This window comes from Hippocampus guttulatus, chromosome 6, assembly GCF_054856545.1.
Source record: "Hippocampus guttulatus isolate MCC_2025c chromosome 6, RoL_Hgut_1.0, whole genome shotgun sequence".
In the NCBI taxonomy this organism is placed as follows: Eukaryota; Metazoa; Chordata; class Actinopteri; order Syngnathiformes; family Syngnathidae; genus Hippocampus; species Hippocampus guttulatus.
The window spans coordinates 25115725-25139978 of NC_141266.1; the positions used below are offsets into that span (position 1 = coordinate 25115725).

Here is a 24254-nt window from a genome sequence, read left to right on the forward strand (position 1 = left end):
AACGAGCTGACGGCCACTTGTTTGTACAGTGGCTGGACTTACCTGTGGTCGTTCAAGAATTCGCCTCTGTCCCGTTAAGACTGTGTTTTTCAAATAGTGGGGGGGGGGGGCGCGTTTGACCTCGGGGAACATGCATTTTTATTTTTTTAACTGTCCTAAAATCACGTGCAGTTGCATCTCCACTACGTTAGGGGGCAGTAGCGCTCTTAGGCAGAGTTTGCGCAGGGAACATTCTCAGGGAGGAAATATGACGAGGCGTATGTAGCGCTTGGCTTCCAAGCGACTGCGGTAGCAGACGAGGAAAGATCGATGTGCTTACTGTGTCTAAAACTTTTGGTAGCGGACAGCATGAAACCAAATAAATTAAGGCGTCACTTACCCCAATCACGCTAATAAGCTGCTTGAGTTTTTTTCAGCGCAAACGTGCCGAATATTGCCAACAATCATGCCGCTTTGTGACTGCTACTTCAGTAAACTAAAATACAGGTCCCGGTTACACATTGAGCAGGAGCCGAGAGTTGCTGTGTCCTGCTTCAAACCTCGCTTCGAAAAGCTGTGCATTGCAAAACGTGCTAATTGTAGCCATTAATCCAGACATCATCTTTGATTTTTAAAAAAAAAAGCACTAATTATTTTATATATTTTTGTTTTGCTGGTTAGTTTTTTTAAAAATATTGTGCTCCTGAGATAATGTTGATTAGTTTGAATGCATTATTAGTGTAAGCTTGTGTTAAATTATTCTTTTCATTTTATATTTGAGCATTATATTCGTTTAGATTATAGTTATCTAAATGATCTGTTTAATAATTGTTGAAACATTCTTATGTTGCTTGCGTCTGATTGGCTAAAGAGAAGCAGGAAGTGTTTTCGTGACCGAAAGTGGGTTGCGTTCTCGTTCATCCGTTCGGAGGTGCATATGGGGTTTTTTCTCCTTTTAATAAACTGCATTAAAGGATTCCATCTCTACTTTTGTCATTCGTAGAGCTATCCACTGAAAAACAACGAACCCCTCAACTTACATTAGTTATTGATTTTATGTAATTTTATTTTTCAGTATCGTATGGTTTGACATGGTCAGTCAAAAATATTTATTGTTAAATTAAGGATTTAATGTTATTTTTGAATTTCAGATGCAATTTAAATCTTTTCTGTTCGTTACTAAAGCTATTCTTTGTTGTAAGTTGGTCCATATTTCTTTTTTTTATTCTCTTATACGTTAAGAAGGATACAGTGTTATGCAAAGGTGTACTAATAACAATTTTATAGACAAATGATACTATTTATAGTCGTGCGGGGGGGGGTGAGATGTTTTCATTGGGGGGGCATGACAGAAAATAATTGAGAACCACTGCGTTAAGACAACAGACATACAATGAAATCAAGGCAGTCAAATGGTTTGGGGGGTAAGGGGGGGACTTTATTTTTATTTGTTGTCAAATTTAACTCATCAAATCAAAAGGATTTTTTCTCGGATTCTTCAAGCCAATTGTTAACAATTCTAAACAGGGCATTTTCGTCTTTCCACATACAATGACATAATCGCTGGGGACAAATTCAAATCCAATTAATGACAAGACGACTTCTAATTTAGCATGGGGAGACTGCAATGCGTGACTCAACTGGATAACCATAGTAATCGATTGTTTAAAAAAAACAAAATCAGCTGGCGGAAGAACAGCTGAGAGTTGTGGGTGCTTCTGAAAAAAATAGGACAAGATTCAAATTGTTTTTCGAAAGGGGCTTGAACGCACAGTTCCAAATTGATCCAGGTGAACGTCATCCATGAGCAAATCTCCCCAGTTCCAATTATCAACTCTTCTCTTTCACCCTACACTGCATCGTACAAATTTTTTAAAGAAGCAAAACGTGTGCAAGATCTCCGGAAAGACTTCAGTGCAGGGTTCCCTCGTACTGGTAAATGCATGGTTTTCTTTTTTTCTTAACAAAAATATTCTTCAGCATCGGCAAAGTTGAGACGGCATATGCGCCTCGTACATTCAGTGTTATCATGAGTACTAAAAATACTTTTCATCCGCAAGCCTCCTCCAAACCCTTGGCTTGCAACTGTATAATATGCTACAAGAATTTTATACATGTTGTCATGAGTCGTATTTACATGGCTCCTGAAAGACATGATCAACAAATGAGGTTTTGTCGTCTCTAGTCTGGCTATGAAGCAGATTCAGTTCTGCACGGGGGAAAGCAACAACAAGTCCAAAAAAAAAAAACAGCTCACGAGGAGAAGGAAAAACAAGATAGTCGATCGCGCGTCTGATTCAACATCGCACGCAGCCTGTAACGATGACACATCTGGAGCAAGTGCAGTGCAAAATGGGCTCATGATGGAACGTAAACAACGCACACCGCTCACGTAACGTCACGAAATGGCGCCGCGGTCTTCTCTCTTCAATGCCAAATGGTGCCGCAGACAGGACCCAATGAATGGGTCCTCTTCCGCGTGCCTTAGCGGCACAAGTGGGCCTTGCAAGATGAGACCGAGTCGGGGGAACACCGGGGTGGGGAAGGGGGAACAGCTTTGGTTGACGCACGGCCCAGCCAAAGCACAAGACCACTTGGGCACCCGACAAACGCAAGCGCCGCGACTTGTCCGCCATTTTGCCCTTCATGAGGGACATTGACACTGTCACACTAACTGAACGTCTGTCCCGTCTCATATTTGATTGAAGTGGGCGCCGCCCCCTTCGGGATGCTCCCTCCAAAAAAGGAGGACAATAACAAGAGTGACAGAGGAAAATCTTTGTCTTTGAGAGGCAGCGTGAACATGAGTGCCAGCCAGGCCTTACAGCAGCCGCCTTCTGTAGTGCATGTGCGCACAGCGCGATTAAAAAAAAAAATTAAAATAAGGAAGGATACATAGGAGTCGACTGCCTAAGGCCTGCGTGCCACGATATCAACTTTCCATCAAACGGCATTAAAAACAATGTACACATGATTTCCCAGCAGAATCGCAGTTGAGTGTCCCACTGTTTGAAAACGAGAACACCGCGGTGGCTCTCGTTCTGAAATGTGCTACATAAGAAAGGGAGATTGGACCCCGTGCCGGCAACTCGTTATTGGGTATCAAAATGAAAAATGGCTGTATATGTCCACAGAGGTGGACAGGAATTAACATGGAAAAATAAGTGCACACAATCTGCTTTGATAGCCAAAATAAAAAGAACGAAAACCGACGCAAAAAAGGGGGGGAGGGGGGATTCCACTTTGTCGTTGCCAGCAAGGCAAGAGAGTTGTAATATGTGATTTGGTTTTAAAAAAAAAAAGCTCTTTAAAAAGTGTACCACAGCCATTTGCCCGGTCAGGCCGGCACCTTTAAGAGGCTCTTGAGCTGGAAGGTCATCATCTCCCTGCTCTCGCCGGCACTCATTGGGAAGGCCACCCAGTGACTCGGGGGCTTGGGCAGCACGCTGGGCGAGGGCGGCTCGCTGAACTTGGGCCCGGCATAGCCGGGGCTGCCCCGGGCGCTCAGCAGCGTGTTGAGGTGGGACACCGCCCCCTCCCAGTCATGCTGGTAGGCGGCGGCCAGGCGGGCGATGGAAGCGGCCGCCTCGGCCTGCCGTGCCTCCGGGGAGCATTGGTACACCAGGTCGCCCTTGTCGTTGTTGCGGCGGCGGTGGTGGTGGTGGAGGACGCCGGGCCCCGCGGCCGACGTCACGTTGCCGTTCTGGTCGCGGCCCCTCTGCTTGCTGCGGCCCAGCTGCTGGTTCTTCTTCTTGGGGCGCTCATGGTGGGGGCCCGGAATGTTGCCGCACCGCTCTCCGCCTCCTCCTCCCATGATGCTTCACTTTGATTGTCACCTAAGCACGCAGGTCCGGACGCGTTAACTTTTATTCCACTTCATAATTTCATTTTGGATTGGAAAGTAACTCCAACCGACAAGACACCTTACATTTGCATCGTATGTTGATTTATTTCTTCGTGTCTATCAACCCTTTGTCACATTTGTTAAAACTAAATCTAAAAGCTGGCAAAACTGGACTAAACGGATGGTACGCAAACTGCCTTGCGATTTTGACATCTTCGGGTTGGTTGATGATGACTGGCAAATGGTTATTAGCTGTCGTGGACGGCACGGTGGTCAACAAGTCGGCTTCACAGAGGGGCTATCTTGCTAACTTGAACAGTATCACACATCTTTATCCTCTCACCGGAGTTGAACAAATCAGCAAGACCTAAAATGCTTGATTGCAAATGCACATTAGAAGAAGTCTGCTCATTTCCATTTGAGCACGAGGTGCCAGCCAGGGAGAGCCCGGTGTGTGTTATTCGTTTGTGTAGCTGCTGGTTGTCGCATTTTTTTTTGTTCTCTTTTGACATTATGGCCTCCCCGTTTTTTTAGGTCGGCGTCACGTAAACAAAGGCGCCAGCAGCTAGTGGCATTTGATTGTGAAGATCTTGTCCTGCGTACAAGAAACTCGTCACGGGGAAATTCACAATGACAATCCTCACAAAGTGTCATTTCTAGACACCCCCGCCGCCCCAAAAAGGTGTATGTTTGCCGGCAACGAGTTGATCTAAAATCAGATTTTGAATAAAAAGTAGTCATTACTAATTCTTCCGGGTTGAGTGAACGCTGGCGCGTTTTGGCTGCCGCTGCTCAACCCGTATTGTTTTGTGTTTTTTGTTATTGTAAAGTGTCCTTGGGTGTCTTGAAAGGCGCTTATAAATAAAATGTATTATTATTATTATATATTATATTACCATTTGGTCGGTTTTGAAGGGACGTACTTTTTATAATTGCGTAACAAATCTCCCCGTCCTTCGCCTACGTGCGGAAGCGCAAGCAGCGCCCGCCGCCCCTCCCCCATCAGCCCAACAGCGACGAAAACAAGCAGCAGGCACGCACCTCTTTGTTGCCACCAAGTTGGCCAGGAAGAGATCCCTCTTCTCCGTCCTTTTCGTCTCCCTTGCGCCTTTTTTGACAGCGTCCTCCGTCTCCGAGAACAACAGCCGACACCAATGATGTCGTCGCCGTCGGGTCGACTACTGCTGCTGCCGAGCGGTCTTGGTCCCGTCGAGTGTGCCGGGCTGGCGGTCGTCGAGTGCCAATGGGCGTCGCTTGGTCGCGGAGCCGAGCTGAACATGAATTCACCTCGGCGCACACGATTCAGCACGAAGCCGCGGGACCTCAAATGAACGACAATCATTACCGTTACACAATTGGCCATTTCGACGTACGCTTCATGTTGTGACGTCGTTAAATGCCCATTTCATACCGGGCATTACTTTCTGCTGAGTATGTTACGACGTGTTAATTAATCGAGCAGTAAAGCGATAGAATCGTTCAGTTCGCCGTTTCTGTTGTCGAGCGACGTACTTAGACGGGGAACAAAAACAAAGACGCTTCGGCTCTGAAACGGTGATCGGGAGGAAAACAAATAAGTCTCTCACCGACTTCTTCAGGCTCGATCGTCGAAGCCTTTCGTCCGGTTCGTTGTTTCGGCGAAACAGATATCCCTCTTTCGTATTCCCCACAAATTTGGTTGGTGGTCACCCTAGTTGATGGGAAAACAAACTCCGAGAAGCTATCGCCTCCTTTCTCTCTCGTCTTCTTTTCCGTCTGCGTCTGATTTGCTACAAAATGTCGCCCTCGGCTCGTCCCTGTTGTTGATGGCAGGCCGTCTCCGACCAATCACATCGCGAGCTTGATGGGCCCCGGCCAATCAGCGACGAGAGAGACGGACGCGTTCACTCTTGTTGCCAGATGAGTGACGTCAGTGACCGACTTGTCTTCTCCTTTGTGCTTTCCGCAATTTCCTCATAGAGAAGGCAGAAAACACGAAAAACACACTACACGTCGAATGTTTGTACATTCGCTGTCTCGCTTTCTGAAATGTTTGTTAGGTAACGCAACGGAGGTAACGCAACGGGATTATACAAGCAGTACGGAAAAGACACGATAAACATCGGATTAAACCTTATGTAATGTCGATCCTTTGTCGAAATCGGCCACATTTTGTTCAACACAACTATTTGAGGAGACAAGGCGTTTGAGTATCTCGGAAGCTTGTTTGTTCCCTTTTGTGTCGAAACAGCAGCAACAGGCTCGGAATGAAACCCTTCACCCCCACCCCGTCAACTCACCAAAATGTTTGACTTTTTGGATACAAGTCAACCAACTGCATTCTCATCTCTCAAAATGCCTTTCCTTCTTCTAGATGACGTTGGAATGTCCGAAGCACTCTCCCGCTATAAACAAGTGTGTAATAAGTAGCTAATTGATACGAAATGTCAACATCAATTGATTGTTATTAAATATATATATATTGTGTGTGTGTGTGGTTTCATTACCAGTGAAAATAGAACATACGATGGTGTTGTTAGCAACCTTTTGCAGGTGACTTGATTCGACTTAAATGTTTTGAGCAGGACACGAGTCAGGTTTCGCACGAAGAGGTATTAACAATTAGTTAGAATAGACTGGAATGTCATATTTACTGTACCAACAAACGCATGACCTCAATCTAGACATAAAATGGACCTGTGGACTTAACAAACGAGACTCCCATTTTCTCAAAGGTATTTTGTTTACAACTATGCCAATGGACAATTTATAGTCTCCGGTAAACTGAACTTGCATTGTTTTAGACTGTGGGAGGAAGCCGGAGTACCCAGAGAATCGCACGTAAGCAAAGGAAACAGTTTTTCAGTTGGTTGTAAATGGTATGGGACAGGAAGTGTAACTGCCTCACACTCCGGCCATGCGAGTCTACTCAGTCATCAGAACAATAACATAGCTTCCAAACAGCTTGCCGCCATCAGTTTGGGAAGCCCACGTTATGTGTACCTCTTGTGCTACTGTGTACATCACGGCTCATATGACCTTGAGCATCTTTGCGCTGAAAAAAAAAAACAGATCGATGTGTCACAAGATCATGATCTGTCAGCCTGAGTGGCTTTACTCCACTGAAGTGCGTAAGTGGATTTGTAAAAGTTGCACAACAACTGAGCACACTGTCAGGCTGGGGGAAGGGGGAGGCGGAGTCGGAAAATCACCAGTCCCAAACTATGGAAGGAAAGTAGGTCAGCGGCAAGACCTCCTGCAGGTCGCGTCGATCCAGCAGGCCACGTCACCATATTTGTCGACGTAAACATGACACCGAGAGTACAAACACACACACACAACCATGTCACTTAATTCATAAAGCAAAAAGATGACACACGTACCAACTTTTCCCTCCCAAGTTCACTCGAGGGCCTCGCTGTGTGACGTCCTGTTGACTGCATGTGTTCCATTGTTGGAGAGGCGTAGAAACAGTTTGAACGCATTGTGATTTCGTAGCATGCTCAGACAGAGGTCCTCAAGGACAAGTGATTAAAAAAAAACTGGTCCGTCTGTCACTCAAAAAAACAACATTAAGGGTTTGCTCTGTGTCTCTGTTTAAAGGTCATGGTTGAGTTTGCATTTGTTTCAGTAAGGGAACAAAATGCAAAGCAAACATGTTTTTCTTTTGTGTGAACAGGAACCCATTTCATGACATTTGAAATGAAAAAAAAAAGTTATGGCCGTAAATTCTCAGATCAACAAAAATAAAATATGAGGGTGAAACTCTTGTGTTTTTAGCAAAGGACATGATTAAGAGTTGAATAGTGGAAAAGCCCAACGGTGTCATTTCATGTTCCAAAAACAGCAGTGGCATTTGTTTGAGTTTGAAGAAGCTGGGAGAGCCTGTTTAAACGCTGGCCTAAGTTGTTTGCATCACTGTACAGTATTCATTTAGTTGCTGTGCTGGTTTCATGGGGAATGAGTGGCCAGATTTCAAATTCCGCCCAAAGCGTAATGCGAAGAATGATGTTGATTAGCCACAGGCTGAGCTGCACTGTGTTTGTCTGTGGAACAAATGTTTGGCTCGAGAGCGGGGCAGCTACTTCCCACTTGCCTCTTGTCCCTGAACTAAATGGGTGTGAGAACGCCTTCCCCCTCTACCCCGGTCCAAATGTTTCATCGCGAAAGCTCCCGAATGCACCGCGACACCTTTACTTTGCATCTTAGATCATTATTTGGAAAAATTCTTGAAGGTGCTGGGGGGGGGGGGTGTATATATATATATATATATATATATATATATATATATATTCAATCTGTTTTCATTTAAGACCTCTCTTCCAAACAGTACTGGAATGGATTTATTGTTCCTAAAATTATGACACTAATGGGCCACTCCAATTAATGGCAGCATGATTTCATACCATCCTCTTACGTGCGTTTAGCCTATTGATTGCATATCGGGGAAAGGATCGATCTGAGAATCTGATTACCACAACCACCTCATGCGTCCACCAGGGGCGGGGGGCTTGTGAATCTTCGTTGCCTGGAACTGAACTGCAGCCGCTCGAAAAGGACACAAAAGGGAATTTGGTGACTCATAATATATCTGGGGTTTTGTTGTTGTTGTTTGGGGGGGGGGGGGCTACTGCATATGGACTAAAGAAACGTTTTAAAATTACATTCAAGTCATTTTCTTCATAGCCGCCACGTGTTCAGCGTGATCATGATTTTATATGCGTTTGCTTTGAGCTCCAAATGATTTTCCATTTTTCCTGAAAAATGTCAATGTTCCCTCTCAGGTCTAAGTTCAACATTGATAGAGAGGACAAGTAATGGCATTTTCTGATTATTATTGTTGTTGTTGTCCCCCCTCGCTCCCTCTTACTCTCTCAGAAAGAAGCGTCCACCCTTAATTGTTGCGCTGAGTGGAAAAGGTTGCGCTGGTTGGCGCCGATGAGGCTTGACATTTGGCTCTCTGCAACGTGATTACTTCTTACTTATCATATTTTATTGCCGTCCTCGTGAAACGTCTATTTTCAAACACAATATGAGCGAGCCATTTTCCACAAGAACTTATTTTCCCCATTTGAAACAGTCCATTCCAGCTTCAGTCAGTAATACCCCAAATTGATTTGACGATCAGTTTACATTTGATGCCACTTATCAGCACACCTCCACCTTCAGCCAATGACTTCGGTAAGGAGTTCAACTCAAACCATCACGCCAGTCGGCGTGGGGGTGACCCTCTGTAAAAGAACGTCATGAAAAGTTGAGTTCAGGGAAAAATAATGTGTTAAGGGAAATTACTAAGAAAATGTCTCAATCAAAATTACCGGTGAATCAGAAAGGACAGCAAAGAAGAGGTTGCAACCATAGGATAACCCCCCCCCCCGCTCTCATTTGCTCATTGGTACGTTCCGCCATTGTGACGTTTGAAAAATTCAAGCAGGCTCACTCGGCTCTTGGCTCTCAGACGAAAAGAAAAAGAAAAAGAAAAAAAGCCGTTGTTGTGGGAAGCAAGACGGACGCCCGGCACCGGCATTAACACGGACTGAATTTTGTTTCTATTAGTTTGACAAGGCCTTTTTTCGCCGAACATGGCCTGCGGGGCGACACTGAAGCGCTCGATGGAGTTCGAGGCCCTCCTTAGTCCCCAGTCTCCTAAACGGAGACGGTGCAACCCCCTGCCGGGAACTCCCGGCACTCCGTCCCCACAAAGATGCAACAATCTCCGCGCCGCTGTCGACGGCCCGACGCACTCCATGTCGCCGCAAAGCGTCGCAGGCGACAACAGACTCACGCCAGGTACCCTCGATTGCTTTGTGTGTGTGTGTCTATGTGTTTTGGGGGTGGGTGTCACGGGGAGGAGGGGATTCGGGTGGAGTTGTTAGCTTGAATCGGGGTTGGAAGCTAACGCTTGGCTTGCTAGGCTAACATCCGCGAGGGAATGTCGTCGTTGAGTTATTGTGGAGTCCTGACCCGTATTCCGTCATGTGCCCATTTCAAAGCCTCAAGAACGGCCCTCACCGTCAAATGCGTGACCGTGAACTCGAAATCGTTTTGTTCTCCTCAGATGCTTCGTTCGAAGTAGAACATTTCACTTATCAATGTGGACAATCTTCCTTCCGTTTGTTTTCGCTTATGTGTCGTCATATAAGATGTTGCAAAACGGCAATTAAAGGTTCGGCAAGTGAGAGCCGGCTAACAAGGATTGCAACATTTGAAGATGGCACCATCAACTTGGATTGAGGTGGTGGTGGGGGTATTCATTATTCCTTTCCTCCTGAGGGTGGGAGGGCATTGTTCATTTCCTCGATGCCTTTGCCCCACCCTGCTCCTCAATAAGCGGAGATTTGGAAGGAGGAATTAAAGCTGGAAACGGCAACAGAAGGAACCCTTCTTCTCCGCAGCACATCCTTGCAATGGTCGACCCTCTTTGACGCCCTGCTCCACCCGTGGCCGGTGGTGTACGTCAGCCATGTTCAGCTCCGGTCCTCAAGGGCTACTTGTTGTCTTGCCAGTTTTAGATGCGTCTACCCCCTCCCCCCGGCAACACACCGGATTCAAATGATCAGCTCACCAGAAAACTGTGAATAATCCCGATAATTTGAATCTGGTGTGTTGCAGGTGGAATGCATCAAAAACCCCTGAGGACCGAGTTTAGACACCACTGGCGTGGATGAAAAAGCTTTGTAATTTGGCATCGTCCAGCTGTCTTGAACGGTGGTGGTGCGCCGTGTAGAAAACAGAATGGCTCTGAGCAGAAATGTCGAAATCTTGACTCAATTAATTTCGACACTCAAATGCAATGAGTCTTTTGTCATTCTTCAAATCTGTGTTTTGGCCTGTTTTACTGCGCTGCTTCTCATTTTTTTATTTTTATTTTTTAAGGGAGGATGTTGTGCCGTGACATTTTGCTTGCGTCAAATGTGCGAATTACTCAATTCGGGTTGGGGAAACCTTGGTCTCGAATAGCAGCTTTCGAATGATTATTTAGACCGATGCCCGACTGGTTCACCCTAAATGGCTGGCTTTCTGTTCAATTTTGTTCGGTACGGGCCATTGAGTGACAATGTGGCAAGCTTTCCTTGGAATGACAGATTGTCAAAATGCCAGCTGTAGTCAGAATGGCCAACGCACCGAGAATTGCGAGAACCAGGTATTTAAAACGATATTTTTTTTAATTAATTTAACTAAACGTGAACAAAAAGTCGTCAAGCTTGGTATAAACATCGGACCTGGATTTGGTATGTTTTTGTGTGACGTTACATTGCCTTTCCTAAATGTTTTTTTAACCCCCCCCCCAATCTATTCATGAATGATTTTCCAGCCTTTGAAAGTGCTCGTTATTTTTTGATTCTTCTGAATACTTATTGGAGACGTTTCTGTGCGTTCCGTTTAATGGGACAAGTTCAGCCAAGTTGACCGTTTTTAACATTCTAACTTGTGAACCGCCTTAACAAAGAAAATGAAAACAATACCGCGCATCGAGGGAAATGATTGCGTCTCCCGGGAGGCGAGTCTCTTGACAATGAGACCGCAACGCCTGCCCTTTGTCGCGCTCTCGTTGAGTCAGCCATCTCGTACCTCGCAACCAGGACAGACGTGTCGCTGTATGTTCCGTTTCCTGTTTGGCGGGTGACCCCACCCTTTTTGAGTATCATCATAATGCCAAAAAGCCAAAGAAAAAGGCGCTCTGCTCTGAGAAATTGTGGTCGAAAGATGGAGCAGCACCCAAGCTGAGCACGCGACCTCTGACGACGTAGCGCTCGAAAGACGCGTTGGCTTCGCCTGGTGGTTACGATGCGTTCTGACTCCGATCCAATTTCGGGGCATGTCGCTTGAGGTACAAACTCCCCCGCCGCAGCTCTTCCCAAATTCAGGATCGGAACCAAAACAGTGCAGCCTTTGAAGCAAACGATTGCTTTTTGTTGATCTGCTGTAACTTGAGCTGAGCCATCGTACGCTTCAGTGCCCCACAACTTTTTTTTTTTTCTTTTCTCGTTCGCCCACACCCACACACGGTCTCTCTCTGGATATTCTCACAGTTCGGCCCATACGCCCTTGTCCAATCTATGTGCTGGATCTCATGTCTGCTTCATTGTTTGGTCAGCGTCTGAGGCCCTTTGGCCAGCCCCCCCCCCCTGTCCCCTGCCCCAACTCACAGCCGGCAGGAAGTGTCTGCGATGGACTGTTCAGCCTACACATTGTTTCTGAGCAACACCCCAGAGTCGAGTCTGCGCGACTGATGAGGATGCAGTCCCAATGTTCACGGGCACATCTTTTTCTCTCTTTTCTTTCTCTCTCTCCCTCTCTTGCTCCCCCCGACTCCCAAACAACAGTAGCCAGTCACGCGACCGCTTGCGGTAGACGTTGCACCCCTCACCAGTCAACAATCCTGCAAAGTTGAGTTTCGTACAGGTGCCCGTTAGCATGTAAAATGAGGTTCACATGGTGCCAAATTGATGGGACTTTTCCACCGAACTGGCGCAAGATTTGTTTTTACGCCAAGATCCCTCAGAGCCAAAACGCTCTTCCCCAGTGATTCCGCGAAATGAAATAATTTGAGAGAAACATTCATTTCTGATTTTACAGAATCGATGCAAAGTTGAATGTTTTTCACAGAGGTACTGAAAAATTGTAGGGGGAAATTTTCAGACAAAATAAAAAAATGTGAGTGACTCAGCAGAGCTGTTGCACGCTTGATGAGATGACGATGACGATGACGGGATGCTCCCAAGTCCTCATCGGTCTCGTTCATTGTTTTTGCTTGGCGTTCTACAGAGCAGATCTTCCAAAACCTGCGCCAGGAGTACAGCAGGATCCAGAGGAGGCGGCAGCTGGAGGGAGCCTTCAGCCAGACGGAGGCCTGCGGACCTTCCGACGTCTCCAGCCCTTCTTCGTCCCTGCACGCCCCCAGCTCCCCACCGGGTAGGTGAACACGGCCGGCCGGGGCCCCGCCGCAGGGATCCGACAGAAAGCCTCTGCGGGCGCTGGCCCTCTCTGTCCATGTGATATTTCATGTCAATTAGCACTTGCCTTCCCACGATCCCCAATAAGTTTGTTTTTGTTTTGCTCGAGGGAGCCGTCCCCAAAGTGTTCATGGCCCCGTTTTTCACATCTTTTGAAGCCCCGCGGCATAATAAACGGAAACAAACGATTTCTCACCTTTTGCTACGTTAGCTTCAAGGAGCCCGCGTCGTTTGCCGTATTACCGCAGTGACGACACCGCGCCGCCTACGACGAATCTAGTTCTCGTGAGCGCAGGGTTTCTGTCTGCGGGTTACTGGATTTAATCATTTGGCGACGGAGCTTCCCTTTGTTCCTCGCCGCCATTGCGTGCTCCCGGTGTCGCTGATGTGACTGTGAAGGCTAACGGCCAAACCTCACGACATGACGCGAGCCCAGCTTCGTGCCCTATTTTGAGAAATCAAGTGTCCACCGGGCGCATTTGGTTCTTGTGTCTCCACAGTAGCCCGTTTCAGACGGTGAGAAAAGTATCCCAGTCTGAATTTGAAAATACTCTTTGGCTTGTTTTCGGCAGTCTAATATGACATTGACTTAGTGGCCTGGTCAGGCAAGCGTATGACGGTTGGCGATGGCCTTTATCAATTCTGCCTCACAATTACTGAATTTTTGCATTTTGTCGTGTTTTACAATTGCAGTGAGACTTTGTGGAAGGAAAAATGTCAATTTTTGTAAGCCTGTTTTTTCGTTTCCTTTTGTCAGGCGCCTCGAGACGGGACCAGCCCTCGTTTACGCTAAAGCAGGTGAGCTACCTGTGCGAGCGCTTGCTCAAAGACCACGAGGAGAAGATCCGTGAGGAGTACGAACAGATCCTCAACACAAAACTCTCAGGTAACTATGACGATGAGATTCTCGCTTGATATACTTTTCACAGTGTTTGGAAGGGGGAAAAAAAGTACTCGTGTTTTTTGGGGGGGGACCACATGGCACTCAAGACAGGAGTCCAGCGATTGATTGGTCAATTGAGATTAACCCCTTTGGCCTGTGGACTTTCTCCACAGAACAATACGAGTCTTTTGTGAAATTCACACAAGATCAGATCATGCGAAGATACGGCGCCCGGCCTGCTAGTTGTAAGCACGCCACCGTATTCATTAGTTGAAACTGGTCTTTAAGCAGTCCTACTTACCGTCCTTTGCTATTTTTCAGATGTCTCCTGAACGCACCAAAACAAGTTCCCACTTTCTTCCCTCACACACAAGATGGCTACCCTTCGAAGGCCTTCTACCACTTGATTTGTCTCTCCCCCCCCGCCGCCCCCCCCCAACACACACTCACAGTGCCATGATTTAACCGCTTTTTTTCCAAAACTGTTGCTACTGGCCAAAACTCAAGAATAAATCTTGAGAGATGACCGACCTTTGTCCTGTTGCGCCCCCCCCCCTCCTGTTTTTTGTCTTTATTTTACGTTTTTAGTTTGTCGTCTCTTGTTCTCGCTGTCTCTTTCTAACTGAAAACGTGGACTGAAGCTGTGTCCGATCTCTGGCCTGGCGCTGTAGACTACAAAGTTTCTGCTTCTTCTTCTTGGCTCATGTGATAGAAGCTCATTGAAGTGAGCAGCTGTATTTAACACCTCATGTCGTCACTCCCCGCTCGCCCTATCTCTCCTCCAACAAGAGAATGTGCTTCCCCCCCCCCCCCTCCCGCCATCCCCTCACCTCCCTTTTGAAAAAAAAAATAAAGAAATCAAAGTTCTGTGATTTACAATCCCCAGAGAGATTCTTTCTTTAATTCTAATTCTTTTAAATGGTATGTTCCTCTCAGTGGATTCGGTTTACTAGCATTTACCCAAAGGTTGCCATTGGTGGTGGTTGTAAAGCAAGGAGGAAAAAAAGAATGGCAAACTTGAACAACCATATGATTGATTTAGGTTATAGTCGTAGAAAATGAATTTGCTGAAAATATTTTTAAATGTGCATTTCTGGAAAAGCGGTGTTTTATTTAATTTATTTTAATACTAGTTAGAATAAATCAGTTTGCAGTTGACAGTAAAAATGTATAAACAATTTTTTAAAATAAATTTTAACGGGTTGAAAACTTATTTAAAAAATATCAGTGTAGGGTCGTTTCCAAAATTTGTGAATATTTAATCACTCATTTTGTGCTGTTTGTGAATGTAAACATTAAGATTAGTTTAAAACATAGTAGAAATACTGTAAAAGTAATTATTTAAATGAAGTTTACATTTTACACTCATGGTCGCTGTTGAAATTATTTTTTTGGGTGACGGGGAATAAATGTGACAAGGAAAAAAACGTATTTTTTTTCACATTTTCTGTGATCGACAATTCTAAAAGTATACAATTGAAACCGTTAACGTACTCCTCGAGACATAGCTGTAATTGTAGCAATTGAGGACAACAAATTCATCCGAATGTCTTTTTTTTGGGGGGGGGGCCCCTTTTTTTTCTACAGTACACTTAAGTTCCAAGTTTACTTTAAGGTACAATACGTAGATGCATTATATCTTAAGAACCACTGTAGTTTGTTTGGACTTTGAATCCACTCAAAATTAGTCATGCATTTTTCCAAAAAAGGGCTACATGATATGGACTGTAGCGCCACCGTGTGGGACATTAGCCTACCAACACGTTAGTTTCGTTCCTTGTTTTGAATTGGCTCTGTCGAATTCACATGACTCGGTGGCCTTAATAATTAACTGCTTGTTTTTATTTCAATCCTTGCGATTGGCTGGCAACCGGTTGAGCGCGGGCCCAAGCTTTAGCCCGAAGACAGCTGGGGATACGTTCCAGCACGCCCGCGACCCTCGTGAGGGGAAGAAGCTCAGAGAATGCAAAGTTTCTTTTTCCAGTTGTTCATGTTCCGACTACTGAGGTATGCAAATCGAGCCGAGGCGTCGCTTCCCGCCTTCCGGGCGTGGCACGCAGCGAGAGGCGGGAGATGACAGGTCGCAGGTAGCGTCAGGTTACTAACAGGGCCTATCAGGTAGAATCGCGTAAGGGAAGCAAAGCGACTCCCTCCAGGCAAGCCTGGAACTTGTGAATAGGACGGTCAAATATTCCGTATTACGTGCGCCGTGTTTGTTTAGTCGCTGGGCGGAAGGAAGGGGGGGAAACTCAGGGGAACTATAATTATCTGCAAGAGTCATTTTTCTCCTCCAATTTTCATTGGAGACGGCGACGCTTGCTAGCAACGTCGAGGCTCGCAACTACTGAGCGAAATAAAAACAGAAACGGACCCAACTAATCCAAGAACGATTGAAGCGTTCACTCATTGATCCTGTCAAGTAGCGACTCCATAGTTTGTTTGGCCGGCTTCCAGTTCAAGTTTGCGGTGAGTTTGCCTACTTCAATCACACTCATTTTGTCATACACTGCATTTGAACGTAGTAGTTGCTGTCTTGATAACACGGAACCTTTGCGGCAGATCCTCGGGGATGGGCTAGGGGGGGTAGGGGGGGTGTGTCCAGTTCTCCACCTTGCATTGTTTGCCCCGAAAGAAACAAGCCAGTGGTTTTCCCAAATCTGAACGGAGGCCCATGTATTCTATCAAAAATCTCAAACTAGCAAAAAACAAACTCAAACACGGTTATCAAACACAAGGCCCGGGGGCCAGATCTGGCCCGCCACGTCATTTTATGCGGCTCACCAAAGCACATTATGTGCAGTCATTTCATGTTTCTTGCTGAAATACCAAAATTGGGAATTGTCTTTGCTTTTAAAAACCTTGAAATATACGACAAGTAATTTGCTGTAACCGATCCTCTTCAAAATAGATTTGAGCAAACCGATTGTTTTGCCACCGCACCAGTACGCAGTGGTGATGGGCGACGTGGACCTAGAGCAGCAGGAACCGTTCCCCGTAGAGCGACAAGATGAGAAGCGGGACCTCCCCGACGGCAGACGCAAGTTGGGGTGCTGCGACAAGTTCCAGCAAAGCATCTCCAGGTGGATGCTTCCAGAAGACGCCCGCAGCACCTACCTGCAGAGAGCCAACTGCTGCCCGCCACCCATTTTCATCATCGCCATCAGTGTCGTCGAGGTACGAGATCCGGAAGGATGACTCGGCTTGCGTTTTGGGCTTCGAGTGTCCTTGCTTCCTCCTTTTGTGGCTCATGATTCATTCTCGAAGGAGAACAGGAGCCTCCTAAAAAACATGTTGCCGTCGAAAGGTCCCCTTGAATGACTGAACGATTGCGAAGGGTAAATCCTTTGCGGGGTGTGTGCCCTCTAAATATAAATATCTTGACATGTAGCGACGCCCAGTTTAAGGCACCAGCAACTTGTGGGTTCAGGGCAAAAAAAAAAAAAAAAAGGAAAAAGTCATAATTATGTGAATGTAGTTTACATTTTCAAAGAAAGGGGAGGTCATTTGCAAGAATGGACAAAGTCCTGCAACTTGTAATATTTAGGAGGAAAAAACGTCATATCATGCAAATAAATTCAAAATTGAATGCTAAAAACAGTTCTTGAAGAAAATACATTTCATATTACCAGTGGGACTTTGTGAGCTTACGTGGAACAAAGTTATTTTCGCGGATAAAGTCAAACGAATAAAGGATTAAATTGCAATCGGAAAAAAAATGTTTTACAAAAAGTTACTTGAAGTGTAGTTTGACAAATCTTATGAGGGAAACATTTTGGAGAGTAATTCATAATTTTATGCGAAAAAAAATTGAAATTAATGTGTGTGTGTGCGTGCGTGCGTGTGTGTGTATGTACGAACTATATATATACTGTATATAGTTCAGAAGTCAAACTGTCAAGAAAAAATAGTTTTGGAACGTGAGAAAATTACCGTATGCTTAATAGTTTTGTACGCAGGGGAAAAACATCCTAATATGAGACAAAAGGCTTTGGCAGGCTGCCCAAAAAGTGGTACCAATCAGTTCTTTTTGGTCCCTTGACAAAGGACCTTAATGCCACTAACAGATGTTTAGTTAAAGCCAAATTGTGTTAGCGCTGACTATTACCTAGATTTGTGATGACTAGGACAGATGTTTGTCAGTCATACAGGAAGTGCTGCAGTGATGTGTTCGATGACCCCGCGCCCTTCAGAAACCCCCCCCAAAACAAATTAACGTTGACGGACAAAATGTTCTCAATGAGCTCGGCGCACACTAACCGTCGGCGTTGTGTTTTGTCGCTAGCTGTCCATGTTCATTTACTACGCCGTGTGGAAGCCGCAGAAGCAGTGGGTGACTCTGGAGGAAGGCATCTGGAACAGCCGCCTCACCTACCGGGCCGAGTACAGGCAGGAAGCGTGGCGCTTTCTCTCCTACATGTTTGTCCACGCCGGGTGAGTGCGGCCAAACAATTGTTCCATCTTGCCTTGACCTCCGTAGCAGCTGCTTTACCTTGGAAGCCTCGCTTTCAGGAGAAGTGGAGTGTGAAAAACACGGCTGCTTTTCCATGGAGGAAACCACGACCACTAACTGTTCTAAAATTCAAAGTGTAAACAGTGGATCGTTTCACTGTACATGTATGAATGTATGCGCGTGCGTGCATTTGCGCATGTGTACGTATGTACTGCATTTTCACGGCCGTACGCCGCACCCCGTCTTAAAAGGTGCACTGTCAGTTCCCGGTGCTATTTCTGTATTTAACATATATGCAAGACGCGTTGTATTACTGGACGCAGGCATGGTCAAACGTACGCTAGTTTGAACAATATGGTAGCAAGCACGCCTCACACTAGCATATGATTTTAAAAAGACAGCAGGAACAAAACTTTAGTTCGCTTCATATTTAACAACCTAACGGTACTAACGTTCCAATGATTCCATTAAGTGTGGAGCACATCGTGGGCAACCTGTTCATGCAACTGCTTCTGGGTATCCCCTTGGAGCTGGTCCATAAAGGCTTTGAAGTGGGAATGGTGTACCTGGCCGGAGTCTTGGCGGGTGAGTAACGCTCTCGGCACCGGCGCGTTCAAACGTGACTCGGGTTTTGAAACGTTTTTAGAAACCTACGTCCGCGCTAAAACGTCGGCTTTGTGTCCATCCACTCAGGCTCGCTGGCAAGCTCCATCTTTGATCCCCTCAGCGCCCTGGTGGGTGCTTCCGGGGGGGTCTACGCCCTCATCGGAGGCTACTTCATGAACGCTGTGGTGGTGAGCCGCCTTACGTGCACGATGGTCATCGAGGAAAGCCTCAGCGGTAGAGCTTTTTTTTTTTTTTTTAACTTGTTGCAGAATTTCCGAGAGATGATCCCGCTGCTCGGTGTGTTTCGCATCCTTGTCATCGTAATTATTGGTAGGCAGACATTTTGTATTTTCATTTCATTCGTTTTTTTCCCCTTTTATTGAGTGGCATGTTGTGTGTCGCAGTGGGCGTGGACTTTGGCTTCGCCTTCTACAGACGATTTGCCGGCGATGAGGGCGGTATGAAGGTACGTGCGGCTGCTTGTTGTGTGTTTGCTGCATATCCAAACGACTCGCTTCCAGCCCGCCACGTCCACTCACCTCTCCCACTCAATGGCCGATGCGCTTCTTTAGCGGTACATAAGCTGATCAGGTTTCAACTTTGATTCATACCGCCTGTAGCTCCTCATCTCTGAATAGCATTTGAGAAGTCAACTGCGCCTCCACGAGTCGAAACACGGCATGCTGATGAATGTTGCATTCGCAGAATACGAGTTAAGCAGCGAAATCCATCCCTTTTTAGCCATCTCAGGGAGGGGCCATTTTGCCACTTGCTGTCGGCTGAAAATGACCTCACAGTTGCTCAGGAAGTTAACTAATTTACTAATGAACAGCCAACTCACTGACAAAAAAAATAAAAAAGACCACTAGTCAACTAACCAGTGAGCTTTGCCAGTAATTTCAACTACCTAAGTGTCTAAAATAACTAACCTTTCTGATTAGCTGGTAGCTTGCTGACTGCCAACTAATAAATGACTGAGTTATTTACTAACAATGAGCTAACTAACTCTGTAAAGAATCAAATAGATAATCTCATAGCTAGATGTCAAGCTAATGCTTCACTGATACCAGGCGCTTGAAGTAGTTTAACCCCGAGCTTCCTGTGGCGGCCAGGTGTCGTTCGTGGCTCATTTCGGTGGGATCGTCGCAGGAATGACGGTGGGCTACGTGTTCTTTAGTGACTACAACAAGAAGCTGCTGAAGGACCCTCGTTTCTGGATGTGTATCGTGGGCTACCTAGTCTTCTTCCTCTTTGCCGTGATTTTCAACATTTTCATCTCGCCCGCTGCATCCTAGCGTAGCCACTCAATTATTTATTTTTAATTCATTTCTAGGTTTATACTGTACTCGGTGCCTTACCTCTTACCATTTTACACATAGGATTTTATTGTCATTTAATACGTCATATTAAAAAGTGTCCCATTTTCAGTCCGCCTGTGTTACTATGACTGAGTTTACTCAGCGCTTACACATTGGCTAAAATGTGACTATAGGTTACAGCTAGCCAATTTAGTAACCCGCTTACTACCAGCTAGCTAACAGCCATTTTCAATACCGTAACTCAGGGGGGTCACTCATTTTTTGTCTCCGGCCACTTCGGAGTTACGGCTTCCCTCGGAGGGCCGGCCGATGAAAAATATCAACGTTATTTATTACCCATGACAATTTGACATTACGGTCCAGATTTCAGCAAGGATCATGAAAGTTGAAACATGATTTGCTCCAGCCGTTCACCAAAATAATTAAACCACTGGATAGCATGTGCAAAACATGTTTTAATAATTTCATAAACTCACAGAAACGTGACAAAATGTAAGATCTACTTTTGTGTCTATTTAAGTCAAGCACAACAAAAATATACAGCCCTTAGTGAATACAGTACAAGTACTGCAGTTCTACATGCAAATGACTTTCATTTTGGTGTTTTGCTTCGTTGCAATTCGTTACAATCACTTTACGGTGACAAGATTTATATACATAGGTAACATTACAACCTGATCATATTGGTTTTACTCTGTAATTATGATCATAACTACAGGAAGTGATTTGTGTGTCATTAAATATTAAGGTGTCATAATGTGTGTAGTGACAAAGAAAGGCACTTTTTTTTAATTACGCCAGCAAACGTAAAAAAAAAACGTAAAGCAACCCCACCCCCAATCTGAAGTCTATTCCGCAACAGTGCCGTCTTCAGGTGGCTCATGGCGCTGCAGCTAGAGGAAGAAGACATGATGAACAACTAGACAATACAACTGAAAACTAGTGAATGCAACAAAAAAAAAAAACCCAACCCTGAATTTGGCCTGAAACGTGGTGCAGTTTATATGTACAACATCAAACTTAGAACGGTGACTCTGGCGAGGTACATACATAAAATTCTCTGAATTTGGGAGCTTTATTTTGAAAATTTCACTGGCAAAAGTCTGACATTGTTGCAATGTGGAAATGGAATGTGGTAACTACTTTCCAAGATGTGGCCCGTTCAAATTTGGAATGTGAATGAAGGTGAACGTTCTCGGTTGAACGTCTCAGTCACTCGTGTGATTTTGCGTCTGGAGAAAGTGGCAAACTGGGAACATTGTACACTTACTCTGGCTTTGAGGTCTAGGTTCTCCTCCTCCAGACGGGCACACCTCTGCCTCAGGTCCACCACTTCCTGCTGCAGAGCCTCCGTGTCAGCCTCTGTTAGGCCGGGCGTGCCAAGGTGCTGCTTGACAAATCTGGACGTTTGGGGTTAAAGAGATCTACAGCGGTCTTCATACTGAACACAGCACTTATCTTGACTTTTAGCTTTGCCCTGCTTTGTTTAGCAATGAGGATACTCCAGAGCGTTGGTAGGCTTCTCTGGTTGTTCGTACAGCGCTACTAAAACTGAAATAGATATGGATTAATACAAATACAACACGCAACATTACCTTACATGGTGGCTGTTTAACTTACATTAAAATGAAGAGTGCAATGAATTTTGTTTTCTTTATTAAACATAAAAATTACATACTAACAGCTAACTAGTAGCTCATTTGCTCATTAACTGTGTCATGAACTACTAAATAGCATACTTACGATCAAGATGCTAGCTACTTCGCTTAACCAATCAACTAGTAGCTCGCTACTTATCTTAAGAACATCTAATGGACGGAGAAACAAATTGGCTAGTTAACTACCATCCAGCTAACCAACAATCTAGAAACTAATTGCTGAGCTTTCTAACCAATATCTAACTGGCAAATTACAATGTGATGTAATACCTAATACTAGTGATGTGCTCCACGGGTCGAATCCGTGAAGCGTGTGCCGAGTAATTCATGAATGTTGGTGACGTCAGGTGTGACGTTTGAAGCCCAGCGAGGGGGGTGTACCACGTGACTGATTCGGGAAATGATACGATAGGTTCGAGTGTTGTTCGAAATAAAAGCGGAAAAGAAACGCTATGGATTTCCCTTCACATTTTGTGGTTTCGGGTCCCTGATTGTAACACAGAACAATTCATGTAAAAACACTCCTCAAATACATATTATTATGTGTTCAGAGCATGATTTACACCCCACCATTTAATTGCATGCACAAAGCATTTATACATTTTCCTGTCCACAAGGTAGCGTAGTCGAGGAAATGATTCCTCTTGAAGCCCCGAAGCGTGTGTTAAGTATTTCCCTGCAGGGCTTCACTGCTTTATATGGGGCTTCATTTTACCATCACTACCTAACCCCCAGCGGAGTTTCTTTCTTGTTGAAGAATCAAGTAAAAGTAGGTTTTTGCATTAATGTCCAGCCTTGGTCCCATTTAATGGGAGGAAAAAAGCAGGATTGTTTTATTAGAGATACAGGTAACTACATATGATTAAAAAAACAGTAATAGGATTTTTTCGATTTTCTGAGAGTTCTAATAATTAAAAAAAAACGGTTAGCATTAGTCACTTGTGAATGGACAGGCTGATATCAGGCGGCCACCGTTCAGGATTAAATAAATCAATGGGGACGGGAACATGTGCAACTTTGGATCCCCAAGAAAAAAACATGAACAGTATATCCGCGCAATATTATCTATCTAAAAACAATCGTTATCTTACCACTGGTTAGACTGTCAACAACACCAGCTTTTTCCAAATATCGCCGAAACTGCTCTCTCTTATGGTCTGGAGCCTGTCGACGTGGTTGGGGGGGGGGGGGGGGGGGGGCAAACAAATAAGAATGAATGAATTCCGAAATAACGAAAACGAAACATGGACGTAGATTTCGTCATAAAACTCTACTTTGGCGCACTTCGTAAAACTGAAACACGATATAAATTCACGACTGCTTCAGTATTTTGTTGCCAACAAACGTTATCAAAAGTGCAGGTGCGCGACTGATTGTTAATTGAAATATCATTCACTCCTCCGATGCTGGTTTGCGCATTAATAGTAACTCCCCGTCAACGGTTTGAATAAAATAAAATAAACTTACCTTATAATGTGACATGTTGACGCAGAATGTCCAAATGTGTCACCATAAATACGGCGACTGTATTGTTTTGTTTTCGTCCGGCTTGGAAACGAAGCTCGCCGCCGTAGACTTTTGCAGATCTGGAGTCAGCTGGCAACATCCGATTCAGACCGGAAGTAGAATTATTTTCAAATGATTTGGATTACTTAACTGTATTGCCTTTTTGGTTTGTGGTATCTTTTGCTACATCTTATTACGGTCAGTAAAATAACTCAAAACAATCCAACCTGTTTTCACATTCTTGTTTCGTCGTACTAATAACATCACCGATGTTCGACTCGATTCTCACTTTGAAACGCTGCCGTGTCGCCGCGCTAGTTTCTTTTATTTACAAGTATACATACAGGATAAGGGGCGTGCGTTGTTTTAAGTCTTTACGATTATTTGACTGGAAAAACGAATAACACTGACGCAGTATCTTACGTCATTTCTAAACTTGTTACGCAGGTGCCATACTTCCGACTGAGTCTGTGTTTACTCATTGTTTGTGAAAGGTGATCTACTTGAGATAGATACTCATAGAAATATTATATTTACTGTCAAAAGTTTTCACTTCCAGAATATCTGATTGATTGATTGAACGAACACAACATCCAAAACAAAATCAAAGACAAAGATACACAGTGCATATCTAAGTTCAGTGCAGTTAGATGTTCAAACGGAGTAGGAAGAAGTAGAAAAAAATTATCTAGTCCTATCCCTTGTTCTTTATAAAATATTAGAAATCGTGTTATCGTGTTAATACACAAATAGGTTATTTATATCATATATATATATATATTTATTGGAGCCTATCCCAGCTGTCTTATGGCAGTAGGCGGGGGACACCCTGAATAGGTTGCCAGCCATTCGCAGGGCGCTCACACCTAGGGACAATCTAGACTAGAGTGTTCAATCAGCCTGCCAATGCATATTTTCATAGGTGTCAAACTCAGGTCCTGGAGGGCCGCTGTCTTGCATGTTTTCCAAGTCTCACTGTTGCAACACACCTGATTCAAATGATCAGGTTCAATGTCAGGCTTGCGCAGTGCTTGCTGATGATCTGATCATTTGAATCAGGTGTGTTGCAACAG

General features: G+C 44.9%; 4 protein-coding genes across 5 annotated transcripts; 2 read left to right on the forward strand and 2 right to left on the reverse strand.

The window, feature by feature from the left end:
- Window positions 1-1395: 1395 nt before the first annotated feature.
- pnrc2 (proline-rich nuclear receptor coactivator 2) lies at window positions 1396-7330 on the reverse strand. The gene is made up of 3 exons (XM_086112879.1): window positions 5410-7330; window positions 4865-5145; window positions 1396-3815 (listed from the first exon to the last, which is right to left on the reverse strand). Exon 3 carries the CDS (start codon window positions 3791-3793, stop codon window positions 3317-3319), a length of 477 nt encoding a protein of 158 aa, XP_085969005.1. The 5' UTR covers window positions 3794-3815; window positions 4865-5145; window positions 5410-7330; the 3' UTR covers window positions 1396-3316.
- Window positions 7331-9205: 1875 nt separating this feature from the next.
- akirin1 (akirin 1) lies at window positions 9206-14514 on the forward strand. Its single transcript, XM_086112878.1, has 5 exons — window positions 9206-9592; window positions 12572-12718; window positions 13517-13645; window positions 13816-13887; window positions 13964-14514. Exons 1-5 carry the CDS (start codon window positions 9385-9387, stop codon window positions 13972-13974), a joined length of 567 nt encoding a protein of 188 aa, XP_085969004.1. The 5' UTR covers window positions 9206-9384; the 3' UTR covers window positions 13975-14514.
- Window positions 14515-15463: 949 nt separating this feature from the next.
- Window positions 15464-20125, forward strand: rhbdl2 (rhomboid, veinlet-like 2 (Drosophila)). 2 transcript variants are annotated; one of them, XM_086114325.1, is made up of 8 exons: window positions 15464-16108; window positions 16586-16816; window positions 17925-18073; window positions 18565-18677; window positions 18786-18886; window positions 18968-19028; window positions 19103-19164; window positions 19811-20125. In XM_086114325.1, exons 2-8 carry the CDS (start codon window positions 16598-16600, stop codon window positions 19991-19993), a joined length of 888 nt encoding a protein of 295 aa, XP_085970451.1. In that variant the 5' UTR covers window positions 15464-16108; window positions 16586-16597; the 3' UTR covers window positions 19994-20125. The 2 variants fall into 2 exon arrangements, with proteins under 2 accessions (XP_085970451.1, XP_085970450.1); XM_086114324.1 differs by having other exon boundaries at window positions 15472-16108; window positions 16551-16816.
- A 327-nt stretch (window positions 20126-20452) lies between these two features.
- LOC147204404 (c-Myc-binding protein-like) lies at window positions 20453-23624 on the reverse strand. The gene is made up of 5 exons (XM_086114326.1): window positions 23143-23624; window positions 22767-22839; window positions 21520-21568; window positions 21288-21417; window positions 20453-20910 (listed from the first exon to the last, which is right to left on the reverse strand). The coding sequence occupies exons 1-5, from the start codon at window positions 23155-23157 to the stop codon at window positions 20866-20868; spliced, it is 312 nt and encodes a 103-aa protein (XP_085970452.1). The 5' UTR covers window positions 23158-23624; the 3' UTR covers window positions 20453-20865.
- Between the last annotated feature and the right edge of the window lie 630 nt (window positions 23625-24254).